At 37.5% G+C, this 27,832-nt stretch overlaps 1 protein-coding gene across 2 annotated transcripts in view; it reads left to right on the top strand.

Annotated features, from left to right (window-relative positions):
- Positions 1 to 27,481, top strand: part of PRMT9 (protein arginine methyltransferase 9) — a 33,513-nt gene extending 6,032 nt beyond the window's left edge. For both annotated transcript variants that reach the window (XM_014838140.3, XM_014838141.3), the window contains 8 exons: positions 1,166 to 1,268; positions 2,166 to 2,272; positions 6,335 to 6,527; positions 8,073 to 8,256; positions 10,219 to 10,936; positions 21,489 to 21,642; positions 25,407 to 25,529; positions 25,828 to 27,481. In XM_014838140.3, the coding sequence (XP_014693626.1) occupies positions 1,166 to 1,268; positions 2,166 to 2,272; positions 6,335 to 6,527; positions 8,073 to 8,256; positions 10,219 to 10,936; positions 21,489 to 21,642; positions 25,407 to 25,529; positions 25,828 to 26,043 (1,798 nt within the window). In that variant the 3' untranslated portion in view covers positions 26,044 to 27,481. The remainder of the gene's footprint in view (positions 1 to 1,165; positions 1,269 to 2,165; positions 2,273 to 6,334; positions 6,528 to 8,072; positions 8,257 to 10,218; positions 10,937 to 21,488; positions 21,643 to 25,406; positions 25,530 to 25,827) is intronic.
- Positions 27,482 to 27,832: the final 351 nt, after the last annotated feature.

Raw genomic sequence — 27,832 nt, 5'->3', positions numbered from 1 at the left:
TCCACATTCTAAATGTATGCAATCATAGATATTGAAAATTTTGTGTTTTTTTTAATATAAATATACAAATATATATAATATTGGGTTTTGGCACTGTGGGGGATACCAAAATTGTTTCTGTCCTCAAGGCATCTGTAATCTAGATAGGAAGATAAGGAATATTCATGAAACTTTTCTTTCTCTTGTGACTACACAAATGAGTGATACTGCCAATAAGTGCTAAAAAAGTTCAGAGAAAGAAATTATTTTGATATTTCTTTGAGTAAAATTTTTTAGAAAGAAAGGACAGAAGATCAGAGCTCCGTGGAGTAGGCTTTTCTGAAAATTCATGGTTAGGTAGTGGGTAAAGCAGGAGAAGCAAGGGAAAGGCACAGTCATCATGTAAGAGGTAAACATGGATAATAAAGATAAAAAAGGGCTTTTGAGGGGCCGGCTCCGTGGCCGAGTGGGTAAGTTCGAGCACTCCGCTGCAGCGGCCCAGGGTTTGGATCCTGGGCACGGACATGGCACCGCTTATCAGGCCACGTTGAGACGGCGTCCTACATCCGACAACTAGAAGGACATGCAACTAAGATATACAACTGTGTACAGGGGGGGTTTGGGGAGATAAAGCAGGAAAAAAAAAAAAGGCAATAGTTGTTAGCTCAGGTGCCAATCTTTAAAAATAAACGGATTTTTGAGAGGAAAGCCTTCTCACCTGCATTAAATGTTATTTGCAGATCAAGGAAAATGAGAACTGAGAAAGATTATTCATTTTGATAAGTACAGGAGTCATTGATGATAGAGTATTTTTATAAGAGTGTTAGGGATAGACGTCCAGTTAGTCAGCATTAAAGGTGGGGACTGGTGAAGGTAATGAGTTTGAACCACTCTTGAGGATTTAGGCAATGATCAAATAGCATGAGGAGGCAGCAGGATCAAGTGAAGTTTGTGTGTGTCCTCCCCTCCCCACCAGAAAGTGCCATTGAGAACAGAGGAGCCTGGGGAACATTAGAGTCAAGTTCCTCAAGATTCAAGGATAGACACTAAAAGTGAAATGTATTAGAAAATTTTATATATGGACTGTTTCTATAATATTCTCTTCCTTTCTTCTCTCAGCTTTGACATCTTTATATAAATAGTATGCTATGTTACTTACATATATCTTTAAAAAATCATTCTATAGAGTGTCCCTAGTTGTAACAGAAACTGTCGATGCAGGTTTATTTGGAGAAGGAATTGTGGAGAGTTTGATTCACGCATGGGAGCATTTACTTTTGCAGCCAAAGGTAAGCAGTGTGAAAACACCTAAATTTGATTAAGAAGTCATTATTTCAAGAGATATTTACTGAGCCTCTAGCGTATTTGCAAAACACTATGAAATACATCCCACTGTCAAGATACTTCCTGTGTGGTTGCAAAGAAATCTGTGCAAAAAAAAACATGTAATAACATAATGCAGTGTACATTTGTGTGCCCAGATGGGGTATATAGGCAAAAAATACTCCAGGAAGGAACTGACAGGAATTGAGGTTACCTTGTGGAGGGACTGACTGTGGGGCTCTTGAATAGGGTTGAGAAAGGGAACTACTTTCAGTCTCACAGCCCTCACGGCTTAGATTTTTGGCAAATTACCAAAAGGGAGTGTAGTGCTAACTGGCTTGATGTGGTTTTAAGGTGCCAGTTGAACTCAGGCTAGTGATCGGACAGGACGAACTCTTACATTTGCCAGATTTTGTTTTGCATTAAAATCCTCTGATGACCTACAAACTGTAGATTTGGTTTATATAATATGTATTATGAATGAAAGAATTGTAATGTGTAATAAGAATTCACTACTTAGAGAGAATGAGCTGGACTTAAAAGAGCTAATTAAAAGTCGAGAAGAAGAGCGTTTGTTTTTCAAGTAGGGTAGTGGTGATTTTGGCTTCTCAATTAAAGTCATACCCGATAATGTTTTGTTGTATGCAGACTTATAGCCCCACCTTTCCTATTTGTAGTGTTAAAAAAAAAAAAGAATACACACACACAATTAGCAGTGAAAATAAACTTTTTAAAGAAAAAAATTCTTAACCTACTTATCCTTACCTGTTTTAAAGGTTTTTTCTTGTTAATTATCATAGCTTGTCATCACTCATATATATTTGCCTACATGTAACTGAAAGTAATTTTTGTTATATTTTTAGACCAAAGGTGAAAATGGTAATTGTGAAAAGTACGGGAAAGTTATACCAGCAAGTGCTGTTATATTTGGCATGGCAGTGCAATGTGAAGAGATAAGAAGACATCATAGGTAAGTTTTTATTTAAATAGTAAATATTAGGGCCAGCCCCGGTGGCCTAGTGGTTAGGTTCAGTGCACTCTGCTTTGGTGGCCTGGGTTCAGTTCCTGGGCACAGACCTACACCATTTGTCTGTTAGTGACCATGCTGTGGTGGTGGCTCACGTACAAAAAGAGGAAGATTGGCAGTGGATGTTAGCTCAGGGCGAATCTTCCTCAGCAGCAAAAAAAATAAAAAATATATTGAATATTAAAACTTGGTAATTTTGGAGAGTAGACTGTACTTCAGACGTTATTTAGTGAATATTTGCTTAGTGAGAGTTTGTGGTTTTCTGACCTTTAAATTTGTGTTATTTATTCCAGTCTTAACTTTTTTTGCCTTTTCTTTTTTTTTACTTTCTTTTAAAATGAAACTCTAGAATTAAAATCAGCTTTCAGTTTTTTAGTGGAAAATTAATTTTAACACAATTTGGTATTATTTTGATGTGTGATAGATTCATATAGGAAAATAATAAGTTCAGGCTGACCTTAGATGAAAGTGAAATTAAAATGTCATATGTGAAAATAATTTGTTTTATTTCTTCCGTTTCCCTCTTTTTTTTTTTTTTTTAAAAGATTGGCACCTGAGCTAACAACTGTTGCCAATCTTTTTTTTTTTTTCCTGCTTTATCTCCCCAGATCCCCGTGGTACATAGTTGTATATCTTAGTTGCACATCTTCTAGTTGTGGCATGTGGGATGCCACCTCAACATAGCCTGACAAGCAGTGCCATGTCCATGCCCAGGATCCGAATTGGCAAAACCCTGTGCCAACACAGGGGTGCGTGCGGACTTAACTGCTGGGCCACAGGGCTGGCCCCCTCCCTCTTTTTTTCTTTTTTGAGGAAGATTAGCCCTGAACTAACGTCACTGCCAATCCTCCTCTTTTTGCTGAGGAAGATTGGCCCTGAGCTAACACCTGTTCCCTTCTTCCTCTACTTTGTATGTGGGACACCTGTCACAACATGGCTTGATAAGCGGGGCATAGGGCTGCACCTGGGATCCAACTGGTGAACCCCAGGCTGCTGAAGTGGAGCGCGCCAACTAAACCACTATGCCACTGGACCAACCCCCCATTTACCTCTTCTTAATAACTTTATTGATAGTATAGTTTTTTGGTTTGGAGGGATAAATTTTAGGATTTTTCTTCACTTGAGGTTCTGAGATTTCTTGTCAAATACGATATAGGTAAAAATGTGACAGTTATAGAAGCTTCTTCGTTCCATTTTTTTCTTGAACATTAATGAAAGTTTTATTTTGCTAAAGTAATAATCTGTATTTTGTTAGAACTTTTTAAGGAGCCTCCCCCTTCCAATAACTTAATAGTCATAAAAGTAACATATGAATATTTTAGGAAATAGTAATAAGTAAAAGGAGAAAATAAAAATCCTCCTAAACTCCTCGCCAGTAGATACCTACTGTTCATCTTTGCTGCATGTTCTTCCTTACACTTTTCTTTGCCTGTTACAGAGTAATAAGTAAAAATGTTTAGTGATTGGTAGGGCATAGGGCGCCAACCAAACAGAAGTGGCCTTAATCAGCAGATTGGCTGAATTAGAGTGCCTGGTTGAATATCAGCTCTGTGTAAGTAAATATATGTATGTAAATTTAATTTTGTTTCAAAAGTATCAGTAAACATATTTGCTCTTTCTTTGTGAGCCTCTGCATGTTAATAGAATTACTCAATGATTTTTTAAAATCAATTTTTTAGTGCTGTAGTTCTCAGAGTTTAGAATTTTTAGGTTGCTTCCACTTTTCTGCTTTTAAGAACGAGGATAAATAGCTCTGTACTATGTCTTTGTGGACTTGTCTTTATTATTTTCTTAGGCTAAATTTCTTAGTAAAGAATTACTGAGTTACAGAGTATGTACATTTTTCAAGTTATAGAGACACATTGCTGAATTGCCCACCAGAAAAGCTAGGTTGTGTCTTGTTGAGATTTATTGCTGTGACATGATTACAGACTCCTAGCCCTCAATAGTTTCTCTTTATATTTTATAGAAAAACCACTAAAATTATTTGTCCAAGCAAAATAGAAATTAAGTGACTGGTATCTACCATTTTGAAAAAGGATTCCTTCATCCTTGACTCATTTGTGTAGCAGATGAACGTCTGACTGTACAGCAGAAGCACCAGACAGGCTTTTGTAAAAATTAAAATGCCATGCATTTTGTTTGAGTAGGTCTGGGTGAGTGAGGCCCAGGATCTGTTTTTTACAAAGCTCAGCAGTATGGGTTGACGACTATGAAGAAAGGTGAAAAAAACTTAGATGACTGCTCCTGTTTTATCTGGGAGAAACATAAGCCATTATTATAAAAATTACCATTTGAAACCTAATCAGTTAAATTTTAGGCTCATTTGGACAAGCAAATGTTTTAAGAATAACCAAGAAAACTGAAACTTGCCTTATTGGATAAAAAAACCTAGAAATAAAAAATGGTGATGTTTGATGCAGAAACAGGAAAACAGATCAGTGGAACACAATAAAGAATCTAGATACAGACCTTTGAACTTATAGAGATTTAGTATATGATACAGGTGTGGTGCTTCATATCAATGGAGAAAGGATAAACTGTTCAGTAAATGGAGATAGTATGCTTCATTTGGGGAGAAAAGTTAGATCTTTACTTTTAATTCCAGATGAGTTAAATATCGAAGTAAAAAAAATCTATTTGGGGACTGGCCTCGTGGTGTAGTGGTTGTTTGTGCATTCCGCTTCGGCAGCCTGGGGTTCCCAGGTTCGGATCCCATGCATGGACCTACACGCTGCTCATCAAGCCATGCTGTGGTGGTGTCCCACACACAAAATAGAGGAAGATTGACACAGATGTTAGCTCAGCAACAATCTTCCTCAAGCAAAAAGAGGAAGATTGGCAATGGATGATAGCTCATGGCCAATATTCCTCACCAAAAAAAAGAAGAAAAAATAAAAAGAAAAAAAGTCTATTAAGTGATAAAGGCTTTCCAAAGCAAAACACAGTGCAGGGTCTAGAAATCATGAAAGATTGACAGATTCAACCACATTAAAAAAAAAATTTGAAAAAAATTTGGTGAAAGATAGTATAGATAAAGTTAAAAGGCAGGTGACAAATTGAGATAAAAATTTGCAACTTTTACAACAAAGCATGAATATATTTATAATTATCTGTTAATTAGAAATGGAAGTTAAATCAATGGGATAACATTTTTTAACTGCTTATATTAGCCAACATTAAAAATGATTGAGGGGTTGGCCCAGTTGTGCAGTGGTTAGGTTCACACGTTCCGATTCTCGGTGGCCTGGGCTTCACCAGTTCGGATCCCAGGTGCAGACATGGCACCGCTTGGTAAAAGCCGTGCTGTGGTAGGCGTCTCATGTATAAAATAGAGGAAGATGGGCATGGATGTTAGCTCAGGGCCAGTCTTTGTCAGCAAAAAGAGGAAGATTGGCAGTAGTTAGCTCAGGGCTAATCTTCCTCAAAAAAAAAAAAAAGATTGACAAGGGTCTGGCCAACTGGTTAAGTTTGCGGGCTCTCCTTCGGCGGCCCAGGGTTTCACCAGTTCGGATCCTGGGCATGGACATGGCACCATTCATCAAGCCATGCTGAGATGGCGTCCCATATGCCACAACTAGAAGGACCCACAACTAAAAATATACAACTATATACTGGGGGGCTTTGGGGAAAAAAAGGAAAAATAATATCTTTAAAAATAAAAAAGATTGATAAAATCCTGTTTTCTCAGGATAGGTGTGGGCAAAATTTATACACCATTGGGGCAACATTTTAGTAGCTCAATTCGGCATTATCTAACAAAACTAAACGTTTATAGTTCTTGATCTGGCATTTCCACTCCTGGTAATCTATCCTCATAAATATCATACATGTGTGCAGTATGTGTGCAAGGATGCTTACTGTAACACTGTAATTGGAAAAACCAATAATAATATATTATTATTAATATCTTAATATTATTAATATCTTAATAATAAGATATTTCGATAAATTTTGATTAAACCCATCTTTCTCCTTTCCCTCTCTTATTTCCCCTTTCACCAGGGTGGGTGTTAAGGACGTTGCTGGGATCTGTTTGCCAGAAAATGTGAAATTTCAGAGTCCGGCTTATTCTTCTGTAGATACTGAAGAAACAGTTGAACCTTACACAACTGAAAAGATGAGTCGAGTCCCTGGGGGATATTCACCTTTGACAGAGTGCTTTGAAATTATGACAGTAGATTTCAACAATCTTCAGGTAAAAAAAAAAAGTTTAATTACTGTTTTTGAGCATTAAATTCCATTCATTGTTTAAAATAATTCGTAGGACAGTTTTTATGAGTTTTAATGAGTTTGCATGGGATTCCACTTAAAATGTATACATAAGATGGTTAAACGATGACCAGAATTCCCTCTTGAAATTGTTCACTTACTTTAAATATGGAGAAAAAAGTCCTGAAGTTTTCTTGGGAATGTATAACGTGCCACATGCTCTAACATGTGTTCTTAGATTACTCTTATGAGTGCTGCAATACAGCTATAATTATCCTTGTGCCTTACAGATAAGCAAACTGTTGTTTACATTTATTTCCCCCAACTTAGGCGTCATGTGAATGCAGGGGCAGGAGTTCTAACCCAAATCTTTCTGACTTTTCTCTGTGTCATGCTGCCATTTCAGATTAACAGCATTCCTTGAAATGAACAATAATCCAGATCTCTAGCTTGTGTGTATATTGGGGTGACCAGCCATCTCAGTTTGTGCAGGACTAGGGGGTTGCCAAGACTCAGGACTTTCAATTTTAAATCTGGGACTGTCTTGGGCAAACCAGGACAAGTTGGTCATCCTAGTGTATCTATGTGTGGGTGGTGGGAGGATGTGCTGTACAAAGAAAGTGGCCAAAGAAATCGAGAAACGTTACATAGAATCCTTCTCGGAAGATCTTTAAGTGAAGTTAAATTTTGGAGTATGTAAGTTTTTTAGATGAAATCTGCCTGGGGACAGAGTACTGGAGGGTCATTTTAGCCTAAGATCTTTATAATTTACTAAAAGCTTTCCCTTGTTAATTGTTACTAGGCTTTTCTTCAGATGGTCTGGAGCTAAATTAACAATTTGGCATTGCTTACTGAGGCTGAGCTTCAAGAGAATTTCTTTTTGATATAACTTTCTAATAGGGCACAACACAGTTAGAGCTGCTGAATACCCCAAAGCTATCCTTTTATTATTTTAAGGTTTTCTTACTTGAATTTTTTTTTGCCCCAATAAAAACCCCCTCCATACTAAGGCTTAAATTTTGAAAGTAATACCTGCCTGTTTAACACTTTCAAGTAATACAGAAAAGCAGAAAAAAGAAAAAGTATGTTTCTTCTTTTTTTAAATCTAGGCCCCTCTTTTCCCCAGGCTACTAGTGCATCTAGTGCATCTTTTCAGATTTGCTTTTCTCGTCTTCTACACACACACACACACACACACACACAAACACAAACACACACATTTGTTTTTTTAAACAGAACAATCTCTGTTCTTTTGCCACTTGCCTTAATTCAGCAGTATATCCTGGACTACTTTCTATATCAGTAATATGTGTCTGCCTCATTGTTTTTAATAGCTGCATGGTATTCCGCTATAATACATCAGAACTTCCCATCCAGTGTGCCTTAAATCGTTAATAGGTGTGCCACGACGATGATCCCCTAAAGGCACGGGCCAGGACTGAGAACTTACGGAAACCGAAAGTGATATGATATTGGAGCATGCATATATTAAATGTATGAAATTCTCTCATTTCTTTTACATTTTTGTCAGGAATTAAAAAGTCTTGCAACTAAAAAACCTGATAAAATTGGCATTCCTGTTACTAAAGAAGGCACACTAGATGCTATTGTGGTTTGGTTTGTACTCCAGCTCGATGAAGAACACAGTTTATCCACAAGTCCTAGTGAGGAAACCTGTTGGGAACAGGCTGTCTACCCTGTACATGACCTTGCAGGTATATTTTGTTTGAATTTCTTTGTTTGTTTTTTAAAACTTGTTGCTTTAATCCTCTAAGCATTTGAGTCAGTGTCAAAAAATTACTTTGAATATGTAGTTTCCAGTCAAGGGAGACTAGTTAAATCTTTCAGAATTTTCTTTTTTTTTTTTGTTAAAGTAGTTTTAAGTAATTAATATCATATGTAGTTAAGAAGAGAGACTGAAACACAACTCTGCTGCATACCACTCAAAAATATCTATCATTAAATCATTTCCTCAGCTCTGATTACTCTGGTTTTCTGTAGATAAGAGAAATGCTAATCCATTTTTATGGAACATGGTGGAAAAGTATCACTTTTAGTGTAGGAATTCTTACCACTTGCAGAATCTGATGCCATCTGTGGAGCCCCAGGTTGTAGAAATATACACACTCATGTAAGTAAAAAATTTGGCAGTGTAGAGTTCATGAATCATGGGCTTCTTTGGAGAAGTTCTATATTAAAGGTATTTTTTGTATAGAAATTTTTTTACCAGCAATTTGATGGGATACAATATAGTTTACAGCAGTTGTATTACATAGAAAAATTCTGTCTTTTTAAAACCGAAAGGCAATAAGTTTCTATTTCTCTTTGGCCTCCTAATCAAGGATCTAATTTGGGAAGGTCATTGAGTGATGGACTCGGTATAGTGTTGTGGCTAGTGTGGTGTTTTTGGAGGCAGTCAGGTAGATGTAGATTCAGATCTTGACTCTGCTACTTACTGACTCCCGGCTGGCTGGCCTTGGTGGTTATGTCTCAGAGCTTTTGTTATGTGATGTGTAAAAATGGGATGCTGCCTACTTTGCGGGATTGTTGTAGGGATTATTAGAGATAATGGGTGTTAAATGCCTTTCATTGCGACTGGCACTCAATAAGTGGCATTTTTTATTTGTTTATTCTAACTTTCTTATAGTAACCTAGACAGATGGACATTTTTTTTTTTTTAATCCTTAGGGAAAGGACAGTTTAAATGTTTAAACAAGAGTAACAGCTTGTATTTTCAACTTGTTCTAGGGCTGATAAGGGATTACGATTACATGTTTACATTTTAAAGTTTTAGCAGGTATGAAAGCTCACAGGAAAGAGCATGATATAGTCTTTATTTTAGGACCCTGTCCTTCCTTATATTTTCAAATTCCTAAACATGCAAGAATGCCTAAATATTAACAATTAAGAAATAGTACTGATCAGGTTTTCTGAATGCTGCCTTGTTCTTTTGGAAATTTCTTTTAGAGAAAAGAATGTCCCTTTAAGTTAAAGTGAGGTTTGAGGGGCTGGCCCCGTGGCTGAGTGGTTAAGTTCGCGCGCTCTGCTGCAGGCGGCCCAGTGTTTCATTGGTTGGAATCCTGGGTGTGGACATGGCACTGCTTGTCAGGCCATGTTGAGTCAGGGTCCCACATGCCACAACTAGAAGGCTGCACAACGAAGAATATACAACTGTGTACCGGGGGGCTTTGGGGAGAAGAAGGGAAAAAATAAAATCTTAAAAAAAAATAAATAAATAAAGTGAGGTTTGGTATTGACCCCTGAATTTCATCTGTCTTATTGTTGGCTTGGCCTTATTACCAAAGAAGATTGAGAGTCGCCTGCCGCCCTTCTCCCACACCCTAGTTTGGGGACATGATGATACCTAGTGATTGCAGTGAAAGCACCATAATGCTGATGGTTAGGGTCCAGTCACAGAGCTCTTGAACCTTTCCATTATGCTGTGAGTTAATTGAATCTTCAAACTTCAGTTTTTCTCTAAGTAAAGCTGGAGATATTTTCCTAGTTTTTTGTAGGAAATGAATAGATTAATTCACCTAATTCTATTAAATGAATATATATAATCCTTCTCGTAGTGATTTAAAAAATGGTAGAATGGGAGGATGGAGGTGTTTGTGTGATCCTCAGGCTTATAAACACTCGATTGTAATTTTTTCCTTTCTTACTGTTTTGTGAAGACTACTGGATAAAGCCTGGAGACCATGTGATGATGGAAGTGTCTTGTCAAGATTATTACTTAAGAATCCAGAGTATAAGTGTCTTTGGTTCGGAAGATGAAATGGATGTTGGGAAAAGTTTTACCAAGAATAAAGACTTGTTCTCTGTAGGAAATGAAGCTGAACTCTGTAGTGCCCTGGCTAACCTTCAGACCAGGCAACCAGATGCTGTGGAGCAGACATGTCTATTGGAATCCACAGAAATTGCTTTGCTTAATAACATCCCATATCATGAAGGCTTTAAAATGGCAATGAGGAAAGTGTTGTCTTCATTGACCCCAGGGAAAGTGTGTCAGGCCATGGATACTCACTGTCAGAACAATGCAGTGAGCTGTGGAAGTGGGCAGAATAATTGTGAAGAGAGCACCCCTGAACCTTTCTATGTGTTGGATGTGTCTGAAGGCTTCTCTATTCTGCCTATAATTGCTGGCACACTGGGGCAGGTTAAACCTTACAGTTCTGTGGAGAAAGACCAGCATCGTATCATTCTGGACCTCATATGTGAAGCCAATCACTTTCCTAAAGAAACACTTGAGTTTTGGTTGAGACACGTGGAAGATGAATCTGCTGTGTTGCAAAGGCCAAAATCAGACAAGTTGTGGAGCATAATTATATTGGATGTCATTGAGCCATCGGGGCTCATTCAGCAGGAAATAATGGAAAAAGCTGCAATATCCAGGTAAAACAGTGTAACTTTTGAGTTTTTTTGAGCTCAAACTTCATATAAATTCCTTTAGTTCTTTAATGGCAGAACTGTACATATGAGTCTAGATCATTGTCTGTTCCTCAAGCATTGCATTCCAGGACCTGTGACTTCATGCCTTTCTTGTTGTGCGCGTGTCATTACTGATTTTTTCCCCAAAGGACTGCTGCAATGTAGGTGTGAAGAAGAGAGCCTGCTTTGGGATTGGACTGCATATATATAATACAGGGAATTAAGTAGAGATCTATAAAAATGCAAAGACAGCATTCCGGGTAAATAAGGAAAAATCAAATTTCATCTTTATGATGTAAGAAATACCTGTAAGAAGGGTATAGTATGCATTTGATGGTGTATTGGGAGAGCAGAGTCCTTTTTAGGAACAAGTCCCAGTCCTCTTGGGTCTTAAAATCTTTATAATACAATTCTCTCCCTAAGCCATTGCTCCTTCAGTTTACGTTGCTCAAGGTAAACTTGACCCTGATATTTAATATTGAAAGCAAATTTGGCTAAGCTTCAGAGTTCCTCAGTTGTGCTGTGCAAATCTGAAAAGATGGCAATATTTAATATTTGGGGGTCCAAATTTAGGTAAAAGGAACGTGTTGTAGATTTTCAATTTTGTGGTATAGGAACAGGGGTAGTTTTGTAATAGGGTAACAGTGGTGGGAATGCAGACCAGGTTGCAATAGTAAAAGGCAAATTATCCACTGAAGAAAAAAATTTGACAAAACCAGGAAAAAAAGTATTTGCTTATATAGTTAACGTAATTTTAGGTTTCATATGCATTTTCTTTTGTTAACCAAACTTATCTCTTCTTTATGGGGTAACCAGTAAAAATCATCAACTGTTTTTCTTTAAAACAGTCTTGTACATATAAATTATGGCAATATAGACATTTGACATAAATGCACATATTGTAAAATTTTAAACAGATGTACTCAGTACAGTGTAGAACGAGGAGCAGAAAGGGTTCAAATCTAGTTTCAGAGTTGTCACTGAATTCCTAAGGTTGTTAAATTTTTTGTAAGTCACTTAATTTCTCTCATCCTTAGCTTTCCTCATCTGTAAAATGAGGGATACTGGATTAGATGCCTTTGAAGACATTTCAGCTCTGAATTTTTAACACAAATGAGGTTTGACTTATTTGGTAGAATCACCTTGGAAAGACATATGTTACCTAATGGTTTATTTATGTTATTTTTAGTTTTGATTCAGTTCTTTTCCCAGTTTTTTTTATTGTGGTAAAATGCACAGTGCGTCAAATTTACCATCTTAACTATCTTTAAGTGTACAGTTCAGCGGTATTAAACACTTCCATAACGTTGGGCAACCATTGCCTCCAACCATCTCCATAACACTTTTCATCTTGTAAAACTGAGACTGTATACCCATATACTGTATACAACTCCCCATTCCACCTTCCCTCTGGTTGATGGCAGCCACCATTCTACTCACTACTTCCATGAGTTTGACCACTCTTAAGTACCTCATATAACTGGAATTACACAGTATTTTTTTGTGTGACTTGCTTATTTCACTTAGCATATTGTCCTCCAGGTTCATTCATCTTGTAGCATATGTCAGAATTCCCTTCCTTTTTAGGCTGAATAATATTCCATTGTATGTGTGTGTCACATTTTGCTTATCCATTCTTCCGTCCATGGACTCTCTGGTGGCTTCCACATTTTAGCTGCTGTGAACAACACTGTTATGAACATGGGTTTACAAATATCTCTTTGAGACCCTGCTTGCAATTCTTTTGGGTATATACACAGAAGTGGAATTGCTGGATCATATGGTAATTCTATAAGGAACCACCATACTGTTTTCCATAGCAGCTGTACCATTTTACATTCCCACCAACAGTGCATAAGGGTCCCAGTTTCTCCAAATCCTTGCCAACACTTGTTCTTTTCTTTTTTTTTTGATAGTAGCCATCCTCCTGAGTGGGAGTCGAGATCTCATTGTAGTTTTGATTTGCATTTCCTAATTAGTGATGTTGGGCTTCTTTTCATATGCTTATTGGCCATTTGTTTATCGTTTTCAGAGAAATGTCCATTCAAGTCTTTTGCTGATTTTTTAATTAGGTTTTTTTTATTGTTGAGTTTAGGTGTTCTCTGGATATTAATATTAATATCATTATCATAAATATGTAATAGTAATTATTATTATTCTGGATATTTATACCTTATCAGATATATGATTTGCAAATATTTTCTCCCATTCTGTGGGTTGCCTTTTTACTTTGTTGATAGTATCCTTTGATGTGCAGAAGCTTTTAATTTTGATGTAGTCCAATTTATTTATTTTTTCACTTTTGTTGCTTGTGCTTTTGGTGTCGTATCCAAGAGGTCATTGCCAAATCCTATGTCATAAAGCTTTTCTCTTATGTTTTCTTCTAAGAGTTTTAAAGTTTTAGGTGTTACATTTAGGTCTTTGATCCATTTTAAGTTAATTTTTGCATATGGTATACAGAAGGGGTCCAGCTTCATTCTTTTGCATGTGGATATCCAGTTTTCCCAACACCGTTAGTTGAAAAGACTGTCCTTTCCACATTGAATGGTCTTGACACCCTTGTTAAAAATCATTTGACCACATATGTGGAGGTTTATTTCTGGGCTCTCTAGTCTATTTCATTGGTCTATATGTCTGTCTTTTTGCTAGTACTAACTCTTTTGATTACTGTGGCTTTACAGTAAGTTTTTTTTAAGTAACTAATTCCTTTCTTTTATTGTGTTAAAAAAATGTAACATTGAATTTACCATCTTAGCCATTTTTAAGTGTACAGTTCAGTAGTACTAAGTATATTCACATTTGTACAACAGATCTCTAGAACGTTTTCATCTTGCAAAACTGAAACTCTATACCCATAAAACACTAATTCCCCTACTAGCTTTCTACTTTCTGTTTCTATTGAGTACTTTAGATACTTCATATGTGGAATCATATACTATTTGTCCTTATGTGACTGACTTATTTCACTTACCATAATGTCCTTGAGGTTCATCTCTGTTGTAGCATGTAATAGGATTTCCTTTGTTTTAAAACTGCCTAATATTCCAATGTATATATATTTGCCAATCTTGTTATCCATTCATCTGCTTATGGACATTTGAGTTATTCTACCTTTTGGCTACTATGAATAATGCTGCAATGAACATGGGTGTGCAAATATCTCTTCTAGGATCCTGCTTTCAGTTCTTAGGGATATATACCCAGAAGTGGTATTGCTAAATCACATGGTGATTCTATTTTTAATTTTTTGAAGACTGTTTATAATGTTTTTCATAATGGCCACACCATTTTACATTCCCACCAGCATGGCACAAGGGTTCCAGTTTCTCCACGTCCTCACCAACACTTGTTTGTTTTCTGTTCTTTTGATAGTAGCCATCCTAAAGGATTTAAAGTGATATCTTATGATGGTTTTGATTTGCATTTCGCTTCTGATTAGTGATGTTGAATATCTTTTCATATGCTTCTTGGCCATTTTTCTGTCTTCTTTGGAGAACTGTCTATTCAAGTCTACTGCCCCCCCCCCTTTTTTTTGCTGAGGAAGATTAGCCCTGAGCTAACCTCTGTTGCCAATCTGCCTCTTTTTTTCCTTGAGGAAGATTAGTCCTGAGCTAACATCTGTGCCAGTCTTCCTCCACGTTATATGTGGGTTCTCGCCACAGCGTGGCTGACAAGTGGTGTAGGTCTGCGCCTGGGATCCTAACCCATGACCTTGGACTGCCGAAGTGGAGTGCACTGAACTTAACCTCTACGCCATGGGGCCGGCTGCATTGCCTGTTTTTTAATTGGGTTATTTTGTTGTTGAGTGTAGGAGTTCCTTACATTTTATATTCTGCATATTAATCCTTATGAGATACATGATTTACAGATATTTTCTCCCATTCCATAGTTTGCCTTTCTACTCTGTTGATTGTGTCCTTCGATACAGAGAAGGCTTTAAGTCTGATATAGTTCCATTTGTCTATTTATGCTTTTGATTCTTCTGCCTGCTCAAGTCTGCTGTTGAATCCCTCGATTTAATTATTGTATCCTTCAGCTCCAGAATATCTGTTGCTGCTGCTTCATAGTTTCTGTCTCTTTGTTGATAGTCTCATTTTATTCATGCATCATTTTCCTGATTTTGTTTATTGAGCATCCTTATGACAGTTATTTTAATTCTTTGGTAATTGATATATCGCTGTTTCTTTAGTGTCAGTTTCTGGAGGTTTAATTTGTTCCTTTGATTAGGTCATGTTTCTGTGTTTCTTCGGACTTGGGTATTTAAAAAAACCAGTCCTCTCTCCTAGTCTTTGGTTTCTGGCTTTTAAAGGGAGGACATTTACCAGTCAGCCTAGCTACAGATTCTGGAGAGCTCTCAAGCTTTTCTGGGGATAGATCTTCTCTGAGTGTACACATCTCAACTTGTTGAAGACGGTTGCCTGTTTCTTCTCAGGAGCTCCCTTCCGGTCTTTCTGAACTACTGCAGCTTCCTTGTTGCTTGAGAAAGCCATGGTACTGGGGCGCTCCCTATCTGTCTGTCTGTGCTACTGCAGGCTCTGGTGCTTGATCAAGCCAAGTGAGCTCCATTGTTATCAGAAGTCCCCAGCCTGGTACCTGTTTCTCTCACCACTTAAATTTCAGGCACAACAAAAACCAATCCCTTAGGCAGCCCCCTCGAAAAGTCAGAATTTTGGATGTACATTCTCCTTTTCTCTTTGCCTCCCCAAGGAGAAGCCAGGAGTTGAGAGTTTTCTCAATTGTACTGTGCTGTGCCTGGGGGAGGAGCTAGGGTGAGTAAATGCCACAAATTTTCCTGCCATCTTTTAAAATATTTTTGAGGAAGGTTAGCCCTGAGCTAACATCCACCACCAATCCTTCTCTTTTTGCTGAAGAAGATTGGCCCTGAGCTAACATTCACACCCATCTTCCTCTATCTTATATGTTGGATGGCTTGATGAGCGGCATATAGGTCTGTGCCTGGGATCCGAACCAGCAAACCCTGGGCCACTGAAGCAGAGTGTGCAAACTTAACTGCTACACCACTGGGCCGGCTGTTCCTACCATCTTTAATGCCGTTCTTTTTGGCTGTGCGCTGGTCTGGGGTACAGGAACCTTTTAACTGGTGTCTGGATTTCTCACAAAGGTGGTTAGTCTGTGTATTTTTGTTAAGTCACTCTATGGGGAGAGGCGATTCCGGGGCTTCCTATTCCACCATCTTGGTTATGTGGTTACTTTCCCTATGTTTTTGTAGTAAGTTTCAAAATTGCTAAGTGGGAGACTTCCAACTTTGTTCTTTTCTCTCAAGATTAGTTTGGCTATTCTGGATCCCTTAAAATTCCATATGAATTTTAGAATGGATTTTTCTATTTTGGCAAAAAATGCGGTTGGGATTTTGATAGAGATTGCATTGAATCTGTAGCTCACTTTGGGTAGTATTCCTATCTTGACGATATTGTCATCCAATCCGTGAATGCAGGTTGTCTTTCCATTTATTTGTGTCTTTAATTTCTTCCAGCAAAGTTTGTAGTTTTCAGTATACAAGTCTTTCACCTCCTTGGTTAAGTTTATTCCTAAGTATTTTATTATTGTTGATGCTACTGTAAATGGAATTTTTTTCCTAATTTCCATTTTGGATTGTTCATTGTTAGTGTATAGAAATACAACTAATTTGTGTGTGTTGATTTTATATCCTGCAACTTTAATGAATTTATCTATCAGCTGTAACATGTTTTTTAATAGAATCTTTAGGGTTTTCTACATATAAGATGATGATGTCTGCAAACAGAGATAATTTTACTTTTTCATTTCCAATGGTGATGCCCTTTCTTTTCCTTGCCTGATTGCTTCACCTAGGAGTTCCAGTAACTGTTGAATAGACATGGCGAGAGTGGGCATCCCTTGTCTTGTTCCTTATCTTAGTGGAAAAGCTTTTAGCCAGTCACATTTAAACAGAACCTTGTAAAGGAGTTTATAAAAGCATTTTTGGTTATAAAAACAATTTGTCAGATAGTCTGTTCTGTTTGAAAGATTGGTTATATTAGTGGGAAACAGCTTGAGTGAAAACTACATACAGCTCCCCTTTCCAGTGTTTCTCAGTGGGTAGGGGTCCTTCTGGCAGTCTTTTTTATGTTGGACAGTTGTGTGCATTGCAGGATGTTTGGCATCTCTGGGCACTAAATGCTGGTAGCACCCATAGTCATTATCTTAACCAGTATCCCTCCCTCCCCCCAGTGCCTCCTGAGTAACAGTGGAGAACCAGTGCTGCTTTCCTTCAGCCTAAGCTGTTGCACATTCTTCTTACCAGATACTCCTGCTTGTGCAGGCTTATCTTGATTCTGGGACCAGAGGTATGTCGATACTCTCACCCAGGCCCCCTGTTGTCATCTTTAGCCTCCAGCAGGGGGAGGCCTCATGACTAGTGAAGGAGGATGAAGTTAGTGATTGGGAGAATAGATTATATTTGGGATAAGGATAAAGGGCTTCTGTCTCACAGGACCCCTCCTGCCTCCCCCTGCCCCCAAAAAGGCAAGGAAAAAGAAGTCATTTTACATATTTAGTCTCCAGTTACCTTTGCAGGTGTTGTTTCGAAATGTTCATTCTTATACTTTATTCATTCATACTAGATTAAACTACAGGAGAAATTTTAAAAGCTTGGTAAGTTTTTTTTTTTTTAATTTAAAAACATTTTTTGTTGGTTCACAAGGAAACAGTGAAGAGTTTCTTCTCTTCAGGCTTTTTGCCATTTATGGTTAGACTTTAGAGTTGCAACATATTTTTTCATTGCTGAAAGCACAGATGGTTCTGAAGTATTATTTGCTTTGCAGAGGATTCCACTGAGGAATCTGGCAGCTGCAGTATAGTCAGTGACAACAGAACACTCACTGTCGGTAAAGCTACGCAGAGGTTCAAGGCTGTTACTGTTTTCTCTGACATAACTAAAGCATTCCTGTTAGTGATGGTAACACTGAGGTTAAGAAAAATGTGTACAAGATTTTAGATTAAATTGTGTGAATGTGGCCTTTTAAAATAATTTTCATACACTGCTTTTGTGTAGGATTTATCTCTGGCATGGTTGTTAGTACCTGATGCAGCCTTTTCTGACTTTCTAGGTTTCAGATGAATTTTTACGTTTTGTTTAGCCTGAATTTTCTTACTCAGCTTTCACCTCCCCTAAAGGACTTGGTGGCATTCCCTTCCCTCTGTCTCTCCTATAGATTTCATGGTTAGAAAGTTGGCCTTTATTATCCTTTGTGCTTTTTCCTCTTGCTAATTTCATAGAATGGTACCCTTTTGTGGCTATTTGTGGGTGGGGGTAATTAGTCAAACAACATAAGCTCTGTGGCTGGTCTCTCATTTAAGACCTTTAGAAAAATTAGATCTGGTTTTCATTTAAATGAATCACAGCAGATAACTTCATTTGTTCAGATAAATTTAGTAACGTGAGTTTTCGGGATTAAACTTGACCCATTTGAGGAAGACAGGTAAGTTTCTCCAGTTATTTAGGAAGATGTTAAAATTTTACGTGGTTTGGTAAAGGCAGAGATAGGAATTTTGTTAAGAGCTATTTAATTTTGTTAAAAAGTATGTAATTTTACTAATTTTGGAGATTGAATTTCCACCAGACTTTACCTAAAATGCTAAAAAGTCTATAGGAAAGTAATAATGGAAGTAAGCAAGCATTGGGGTCAGGGTGGAGTCTTTTTGGGCAACTCTGTCTACATAGGACTTAGTACAACTGGAATGATCATGTGCTTATATTTAGTCAAGGGAGATTATCCTGGTTTAGGATCATGACTTGTCTCAGTCAGTCTGATGCCATGACCCTTAGGGATAATCTCTAACTTTCCTTGTTGGTTTTATGCTCATTGAATGACCTGGTTATGATCCGGCTTCCTTTTAGCTAGGCTTTAGGGGGAGCTGTTACAGGAGCAGCCTATTTACTTACTATAAACTTGTCTGTCAGCTTTTTATTTTGAAAAATTTCAAAATTTCAAACTTCAGAAGAATTGCAGGAATAGTAACAGTGAACACTAGACTATTGTTTTGTTTGTTGAACCATTTGATACTTAGTTGTTGGCTTCATAACCTTCCCCCTTACTATAACATTCAGCATGTCTTTCCTTAGAACAGAGGCTTTCCCCTGCATATCACAATATAATGATCACACTCAGGAAACTTAGTGTTGATAAAATACTATTATTTAATATATGGTCTATGGGGCTGGCCCCGTGGCCGAGGGTTGAGTTCGCGTGCTCCACTTCGGTGGCCCAGGGTTTCACCAATTCACATCGTGGGTGTGGACATGGCACTGCTCATCAAGCCATGCTGAGGCGGCGTCCCACATGCCACAACTAGAAGGACCCACAACTAAAAATGGACAACTATGTACTGGGGGGCTTTGGGGAGAAAAAGGAAAAATAAAATCTTTAAAAAAAAAAAAAAGGTCTATATTAAAATTTCCCCTGCTGTCCCAGTAATACTCTTTATTGCTTTTTTCTCCCCACTCTAGGTTCTAATCAAGGGTCCTGCATTGCATGTAGTTGCCATGACTTGTTATTATAATTTCTCATTCTAGTTTTAGATATTTTTAAATAGGTTGAGATAATAGTTTAGTAAAAGCCAGGAGAATTAATCATTTGAAACTGATTTAAGAGCAGAAGTGCCAAAGTGGTTTTGAGGAAAGGGGTGTTTTATAGTTTGTTGAGACTTTAATGATCTGTTAAGGTACTAGACAGCATAAAATTTTAGGAATTTTTTAGGAACTATTTTTTATATATGCACAAATATATTGGTGAAACTTTTAGTCTTGTATTTTTATAAATAGAGCCTTACTAACTCTGAATATTTATGAGTAAAAACTTATATGAAAGACATAACATAATGTGAAGTCCACCTGTCTGTAGTAGCCTGTCCTGGAAGTTCAGGTGGAAACCAGCTTGGAATATTCTGTAAAAATGAGGGATTTAACGTTCGATGATAAATGTGGCAAGTGAAAATAATTACTTGGTTTAAAATAACATTAAAGTATCCTTTACCTCTGCTTCATTTGATGGCAGAAGGTGACCCACCCACCCCTCTCACATCTCCCACACAGTTCAGGTGTGAGGAAAGAAGACTGGATAGGTGGGTGTGGGAGCGGCCTTTGCTTAAGAGCCCTACATTTCATTTAGGAACTAGTATTGCCCACGGGCGTAGCTTCCAAGTCCCAGCAGTAGAACACTTGGTTGCAAGTTACACCACACTCAGGGAAGCCCAAAGGTAGTGTGGCTTCCCGCCAAGCATTTATAGTTTCGTCATAGTTCTCTCGGTCCAGTGCAGTCCATCTATCAAGAGGCATTAAAAAGAATTTTTGTCATAAGCAGTGTTGCTGTTGATAACACAGCTGACATTCCTCCTTTATGGGAATTCCAGGGAAACAGAGGGTGAACCCAAGATCATTTGTAGGAGGAGAAGGTGTTTTGGTTTTCTTAACCCTTTGCTCACACTCTTTACTAGAGCATTTGGATTTTTTTTTCTTTCAGAGTGTTTAACTTTTTTATTTTGAAATAATTTCAAGCTTACAGAGAAGTTAAAGAATAGTACAAAGAACTTAACATATACCTTACACCCAGATTCACAAATTGTTAATACTTTGCCACACTTACTTTATTACTCTCTCTGAACTATTTAGAGTAAGTTCCCCATACCATGTTCCTTTACCCCTAAATACTTCGGTGTGTGTTTCCTAAGAACAAGGACATTCATTTATATAACCATCATAGTTATCAAAATCAGGAAATATACATGGACCCAATACTGATATCTAATGTACAAATCTTACTCAGCTTTCACCATTTGTTGCAATAATATCCTTTATAGCTTTTTTTGTTCTGGGCCAGAATCCAGTCCAGGATCACACATTGCATTTAGTTTTCATGTCTCCAGTCTCCTTTATTCTGGAACAGTTCCTCAGTGTTTCATGACATGAACGGTTTTGAAGAGTGTACAACATTTATTTTGTGGACCGTTCCTCATATTTTCATATTAGATTCAGATTATCCATTTTAGAGAAGACTACCACAGAAGTTTTGGCACATCCAGAGGCACATAGCCTTGCTTTATCCCACTATTATTGATGTTAATTTAGATCAGTTGGCTTAAGTTGTATCCATCAGGTTTTTCCATGGTAAGTTGCTATTTTTCTTTTAGTAATGAATAAGTCATTTGTGGAGTTGATACTTTGAACCTATGTAAATATCCCTTTTCTAATCAAATTTTTACCCACCAGTGTTAATTTCCATCGATGACTCTTCCTGAATCTAAAGACGTATCCATCCAGCTGACTCGTTATTTTTCTCTGTCATAGATCAGCAGTCACTTTGTTTGATTTATTGAGAAATTATTTCCAGTGGTTTTACCGTTCTCAACTACTATAGAGTAACATAAAGTCCATCAGACTATATACAATCTGCAGCTCACTAATTGATCATGATTAGTTATTGTTATTAATAAAATGTAAAGGAATCAAGATGCTTTTTTAACATTTTTCCTTCTCTAGATGTTTGCTACAGTCTGGAGGCAAGATCTTTCCTCAGTATGTGCTGATGTTTGGGTTGCTTGTGGAATCACAGACGCTGGTAGAAGAGAGTGCTGTTCAAGGAACAGAACGAACTCTTGGGTTAAATATAGCACCTTTTATTAACCAGTTTCAGGTAAGTGTCTAGAAGAGAAGTTCAACCACGTGGCTGTTATACACAGTCTGCCTTGTCTCTCTGTAGTTTTATCTAGTCACTGTGTTACTGGCTTATTAGGACAGTGATCAGTTTCCTAGAGCAAAGGAACTTATGTTAAAATCAACCTAGGGGTTAGAAAAGCCAAGGAATCCTGTCGTTCCTACTGACAAAAGTCTACAGATATTCCTCCTAACCACTGTAATAAATGAAAAATAGGGTACTGGGTTTAGTCTTATGAAAAAGCATGCTCCTTATCTAAAAAAGAAGCTGCCAGAAGAAGACCTGTGTTCTAAACTTGAACCCTCAATTGCATTAAGACCTCAGGCTGGCAGATGCTTGGTGTGATCGGCTAATGTCTAGGCAGTCAGACTGCAGGGGGCAGGAATGTAGGAGCCTAGGAAACTAGAGCTCAAGGCAAAGGCACCTCTGCAAAATACATACAAATACAATATACAACACAGTAAATAAAAGACAATACAGTTATAGTTGCCGTTTGGGAAACAAAGGGTCAAGATTCCTGGCAAAGGCACTAGCAGCAAAATACAAATTTGTGAGTTAAAATTGTGGATTTTTGTGGGAGTAGATGGAATGTCTAGAGAAGTTTGGGGTTGGAGACAGAGGTAGGAAATGGGTGGGAGACTGCCATGTAAGCCAGAGCTTCCCAAGTGCGAAGTGGGATGTGGAGTATAGAATTAAGGAAGTGATATCTAAAATTTTAATCTGAAGGCTGTAGACAGGAATCTCTTGAATATGTATTGTTAGATTTTCTATGAACAATACTTGCTTAACAAATATCAATTTGTTGAGGAAATGCTTTTTTGAGGGCTGGCAAACTAAGGTATTAGAGTTTGTTTAATCTCAGTTTTTTGGGAGGGTTTACAAAGAGGATACACTTATCAGAAGAGAAGTTTAAATTATTTCTTTGTGCAGTCCAAAAATACTTCCATCTTCTATCTTTCTCGCTCATTCTCCTTGATCCTGACATCAACAATTCTTTGATTCCATCAGAGTCTATGATATTTTGATCCTACCATCTTTTCACTGTACTTCCCATCTCACATTCCTCCTTAACAGTTTATATTCTATGGTCTATATATTTTCTATATATCCTTTTTCTTCAGTTTTTGCACTGGCCTGGAAAAATCCCACCTTGGTTAAATCCAGCTCTCTGCCGTCTTTAGACCAGGACCCCGACAGCTGAATATGCTGACTGTGGTCTCACTTCAACTCATGACCACTCATCTTAAGAGGCTCCATAAACTTGCCTAGCAGTTTTACACTTCCCAGTCTACTCACCCATTTTCTTAGATGATATTGTCTCCTCTCCTCTGATGATTATCTGACTGCTACACAAACAGATGAGTGAACCAGTGAAACAAAGTGAGGTTGTACAAGAAAAATGCTGTACAGAAAACAATAGAAATGTATTTATGCATTTAACAAATGTCTACTATATGCACTATTTTAGGTTTTGGGAATATAGCTGTGAAACTAAAGAGATAGTTCCTGCACTCATGGAGCTTGCTTTCAAATTGACAATAAACAAGAGATAGACAATAAACAAGTAAAAAGATTAGTATGATAGATGGTGCGAAGTACCTTGGACATAAAGCAGGTTAAGGGAGGAGATAAGGAGTGGGAGTCTGGGATATCTATTTTATATAGGTAATGCCTAAGGAAAGGACTCATGGATAAGTGGTATTTAAGCAGAGACCTGAAGGAAATAAGGAAACAAACCATGTACAAGTGCAAGAATCAACAAGTGCAATGGGCTGAGGCAAGAGCAAGATTGGAGTATTCAGAAATACCAAGAAACCATGTGGGAGAGTCAGATGAAAGATGCAGTCAGAAAAGTATCAGGAGCCAGATCTTGTAGAGCCTTTGGTCATTGTAAACATTTTGGCTTAGTTTACTCTGAAGGCAGTGGAAAACAACTTGGAGGATATTGAACAGAGGAGTGACATGGTGTGACTTGTTTTGAAAGGATTACTGTGGTTGCTGTGTTAGGAGTAGACCACTTATGACAGCAAGGCATAAGATTATTGCAGTAATCCAGGTGAGAGGTGGTAGTGACTTCAGACCAGGGTGGTAGCAGTGGAGGTGGTGCACAGTGGTCAGATTGTAGATATATTTGGAAGGGAGGTTTTGTGATAGATTGGATGTAGGGTATGAGAAAGCACCTGGAAGAATAGTTACCATTTACTGATGGGGGAAAACAGCAGGAGGATCAAGTTGTATTTGTGTGTTGGTGGGGTCATTGAGCAGTTGGATAAGAATTCAGAGAAAGATCTAGATAAGAGAGAGAAATTTGGCAGTCAAATTTGCTAGGTGATATTTAAAGCCTTACGACGGGATGAAATCACCTTGGCACTGTATAGGCTGAGAATTGAACACTAGAGAACTCACAAAGTTATGAGTTCTAGACTGGAAATCTAGAATGAATTAGCAAAGATGACAGGAGTGGGCAGTAGGCTAGGTTGAGAAACAAAAGTGAGGACAGACTGAAGGATACCGGGTACAGCTGTGTGGGAATTAAGAGTGCAGGTGATGAGAGGTGCCATAGGAATCTAGGGTTTTTTCTGGTGATGGATATAAATAGGGATGAAGGGCAGAGGGAGAAGTCCTGGAACTGTCATGGAATTGCTGTGATTTTTTATGGGGAGGGAAGGTTGGATGCCCTTCCAGGATGCCCAGGGAGCAGTTGATGGATCTGTGTCCTCTGTTTCACCATGAACAGTTACTCTCTAATAGTTCATTCAAAGGGAAGAGTGCATCCTTTTTAAGCAACAGTTTCCTTTCTAGTTCAAATGAGACTAGAAGTATTAGTAGGAAGCTTCCATTGCTACTAAAATTGATGGAACACTTTATAGCAGTGGTTCTCAACTTTGACTGGACTTGCGGAACTACTGATACCTGGATCCCAACTTCAGGTCAGTGTGAGCTGTGGCCTGAGCAGTTGGACTTTTTATTTAATTTAATTTTTTTGCTGAGGAAGATCAGCCCTGAGCTAACATCTGTTGCCAATCTTCCTCTTGTTTTGCTTCGGGAAGATTAGCCCTGAGCTAACATCTGTGCAAACCTTCTTCCACTTTTTATATCTGGGTCGCCACCACAGCATGGCTGATGAGTGGTGTAGGTTGATGCCTGGGATCCTGAACCTGGGCCACTGAAGCAGGGCATGCCAAACTTAACCACTCTGCCATGGGGCCAGCCCCAGCAGTTGAACTTTTTAAAAGCTCCTTAGGTGATTTTAATTTGCAGCCGAAGTTGAGAACCACTGCCTTCTAGAAATTAAACCATTTTCCAAGTGAAATCCACTATTACGTTGTTTGGTTGAATTTGGCATATTTTCTTAAACAATTCAATAATTAATGTTGTTGTAGTATTTGCTTATTAGTTCATCTTTCTCACATAAACACATCCTTGGTTTAAAACTTTTGGAGCTGTTTGGCTTAAGTAAAAATTTAATCTGTTTTCATCCAAGCGAAGAATCTATAAATAATTAAAACCATAGCAAATTAACCTGCCTAAACTTTGGTTTGTTCATTCTTCCTATAAAACTGGAATCATGAAAGTCCTTATGCCTTAAGGTTGATGTGGGAATTAAATTAAATGAGGTAATAGATGTAAAAAGCATTGTATCATACTGAGCCAAGTACAAAGCAAGCACTTGATGAGCTCACAAAATTGTTTTGGGCCACAAAAAGAATTGAGTAAAAGTGAAAACTTTATACTTTTTTTAGGTACCTATACGTGTATTTTTGGACCTATCCTCATTGCCTTGCATACCTTTAAGCAAGCCAGTGGAACTCTTAAGACTGGATTTAATGACTCCATATTTGAACACCTCTAACAGAGAAGTAAAGGTAATGATGATGACTGTTGTCACATTCAGAATAATTATCTTAAACTAGGTAATACTTTACGTACATAAAAGTTTTAGCCACTTTCTTTAAAGATTTAAATGTTATTTCTTTTCTGAACAATATCTAAAAATGGGTCTGGGTAAACATTAGTGAATAAAATAGGCTATTAATTTGAATTGGGTGGTTAAATATTTCTTTATAAAATTTGGATCTAAAATTCACTAAAAAGACAGACTTTCTTATCCAAGTATACTCTATTTACTCTGATGAAATTTTCATGATTTCTTAATTTTCATAGGTACAAATTTGTAAATCTGGACAAGTGACTGCCATTCCATTTTGGTATCATATGTACCTTGATGATGAGATTAGGTTGGATACTTCGAGTGAGGCCTCCCACTGGAAACAAGCTGCAGTTGTTTTAGATAATCCTATCCAGGTGGAAATGGGAGAGGAACTTGTACTCAACATCCAGCACCACAAAAGCAATGTCAGCATCACAGTAAAGCAATGAAGAGCAGTTTTCTAATGAAAAACTGTTTTAAGTAGAACAGCAAGTACAGAATTCTTCTGGTCTGAATTAGTGGGACTGTAATCATAAAATGGAATATAAAGATGTAATTCTTTGTAATGGTGAAATATTTTTTTTTTTTTTTGAAATTGACATTAATAAAATGTATTTAAAAGATCTTAAAGAGTAGCATTATTATAAAAAGATTGCTGTAGACTTCCTTTCTGAAAAAGGCTGCCATTAACTTTTCAAATTAGGAAATTTTGGGCTGGCCCCGTGGCTGAGTGGTTAAATTCACATGCTCTGCTTCAAGCAGCCTGGGGTTTCGCAGGTTCAGATCCTGGGTGCTGACCCAGCACTGCTCATCAAACCATGCTGAGGTGGTGTCCCACATAGCAGAGCCAGAAGGACCTACAACTAGAATATACAAATACATACTGGGGGTTTGGGGGAGATAAAAAAAGAAGATTGGCAACAGATGTTAGCTCAGGTGCCAATCTTTAAAAAATAAAATTAGGAAATTTTGTTTTTATTGCTTGGTTTTACTTATTAAACACTTTTGTCTACACTCTAAAGCTATAAAGATAAGGGATTTTGAGTCTTCATTGTCATGTGTAAGTAAAGCAAAACTTAATTTTTTTAGGCGTTTTGGCTTTTTTTCTTAAATCCAAACTTAAAATTGGGAAACATCTAAAGTTGGCTTCCACCGAAGACAGAGGGCTATGGTTACCTGTAAATTCCAAGCTTGCTGCTTTTAAATACGTGGCTACTTCTCAAAAACCTTCTCAGATTTTGTTTTGGGAATGCAAACTTAAATAAGAATTTAAATTATAAGCTAAATGTAATTAAGAGAGTAAAAGTTAGGGACAAAATAAAATCTTCAGAGGCAGCATTTTTCCTGGTCTGCTTTGGCAAAGAAAAAGTAAAAAGCTAATAAATTCAAGAAAGAGTTAAACCTAAACCAGTATTTTTGAAAATTTTGATTTGGATGTGCAATAAGATATATATAATAATAGGTCCAATTTTTAAAGACTTGAAACAGGGAGATTAATAAGGAAGATGATTATCACACCTTGTATAAACTGTATGCTCTTTGGAAGTAAGCCACAAAGAAAATAAGATGGACTTTCTTCCACATTGCCTATTCTCATTTCCTCTAATGTCACTCTACCCAGCTTTACTTTCTATAGAAATGTTTTAGTTTATAATAGTAGACACAATAAAGACTTTGTACCTAATTACTGTGAACCAATATATATGTGAATATGTGTATGCATAAATATATAAAGCAGAGGTTCTGAGAAATAATACTTATCCTTGCTATTTGCAACATACTGTATTTTATTTTCAGTATAAAATGTTAAACATGAACCAAAGGGTTGTGATTAGCAATTAGAGAAACTCTATCCTAAGTAATAAATTTTTCCCAAATAGCACCTACACATGTCTTCTGACTGGACTACTCAGCGGGGATTCATGTTTGCTGACACCTTTAATAGCACTGAGGAAAAGGAGACTCCATTTCTATCACAAGTTTCTTAGTTTAGTTATTCTTCCAGTCTTCTATCCAGTTTATTCTTTTCATCTCAAAGTCATGGATAACTTATTCCACTATTAGCAGTGTTGTAAATATTATTTTTAGATAGATAGTAGTTATTTTAGGATTAATAAGATTGGGTCCTAGGCCAGCCCTGGTGGCCTAGTGGTTAAATTCAGTGTGCTCTGCTTTGGCAGCCCAGGTTTGGTTCCCGGGTGCCGACCTACACTGCTCTGTTCAAGCAGCCATGCTGTT

The sequence above is a fragment of the Equus asinus genome, chromosome 3 (genome assembly GCF_041296235.1).
Source record: "Equus asinus isolate D_3611 breed Donkey chromosome 3, EquAss-T2T_v2, whole genome shotgun sequence".
Taxonomy (NCBI): Eukaryota; Metazoa; Chordata; class Mammalia; order Perissodactyla; family Equidae; genus Equus; species Equus asinus.
Note: the sequence above shows the minus strand (reverse complement) of the source record. Positions and strands in the feature narration are given on the sequence as shown.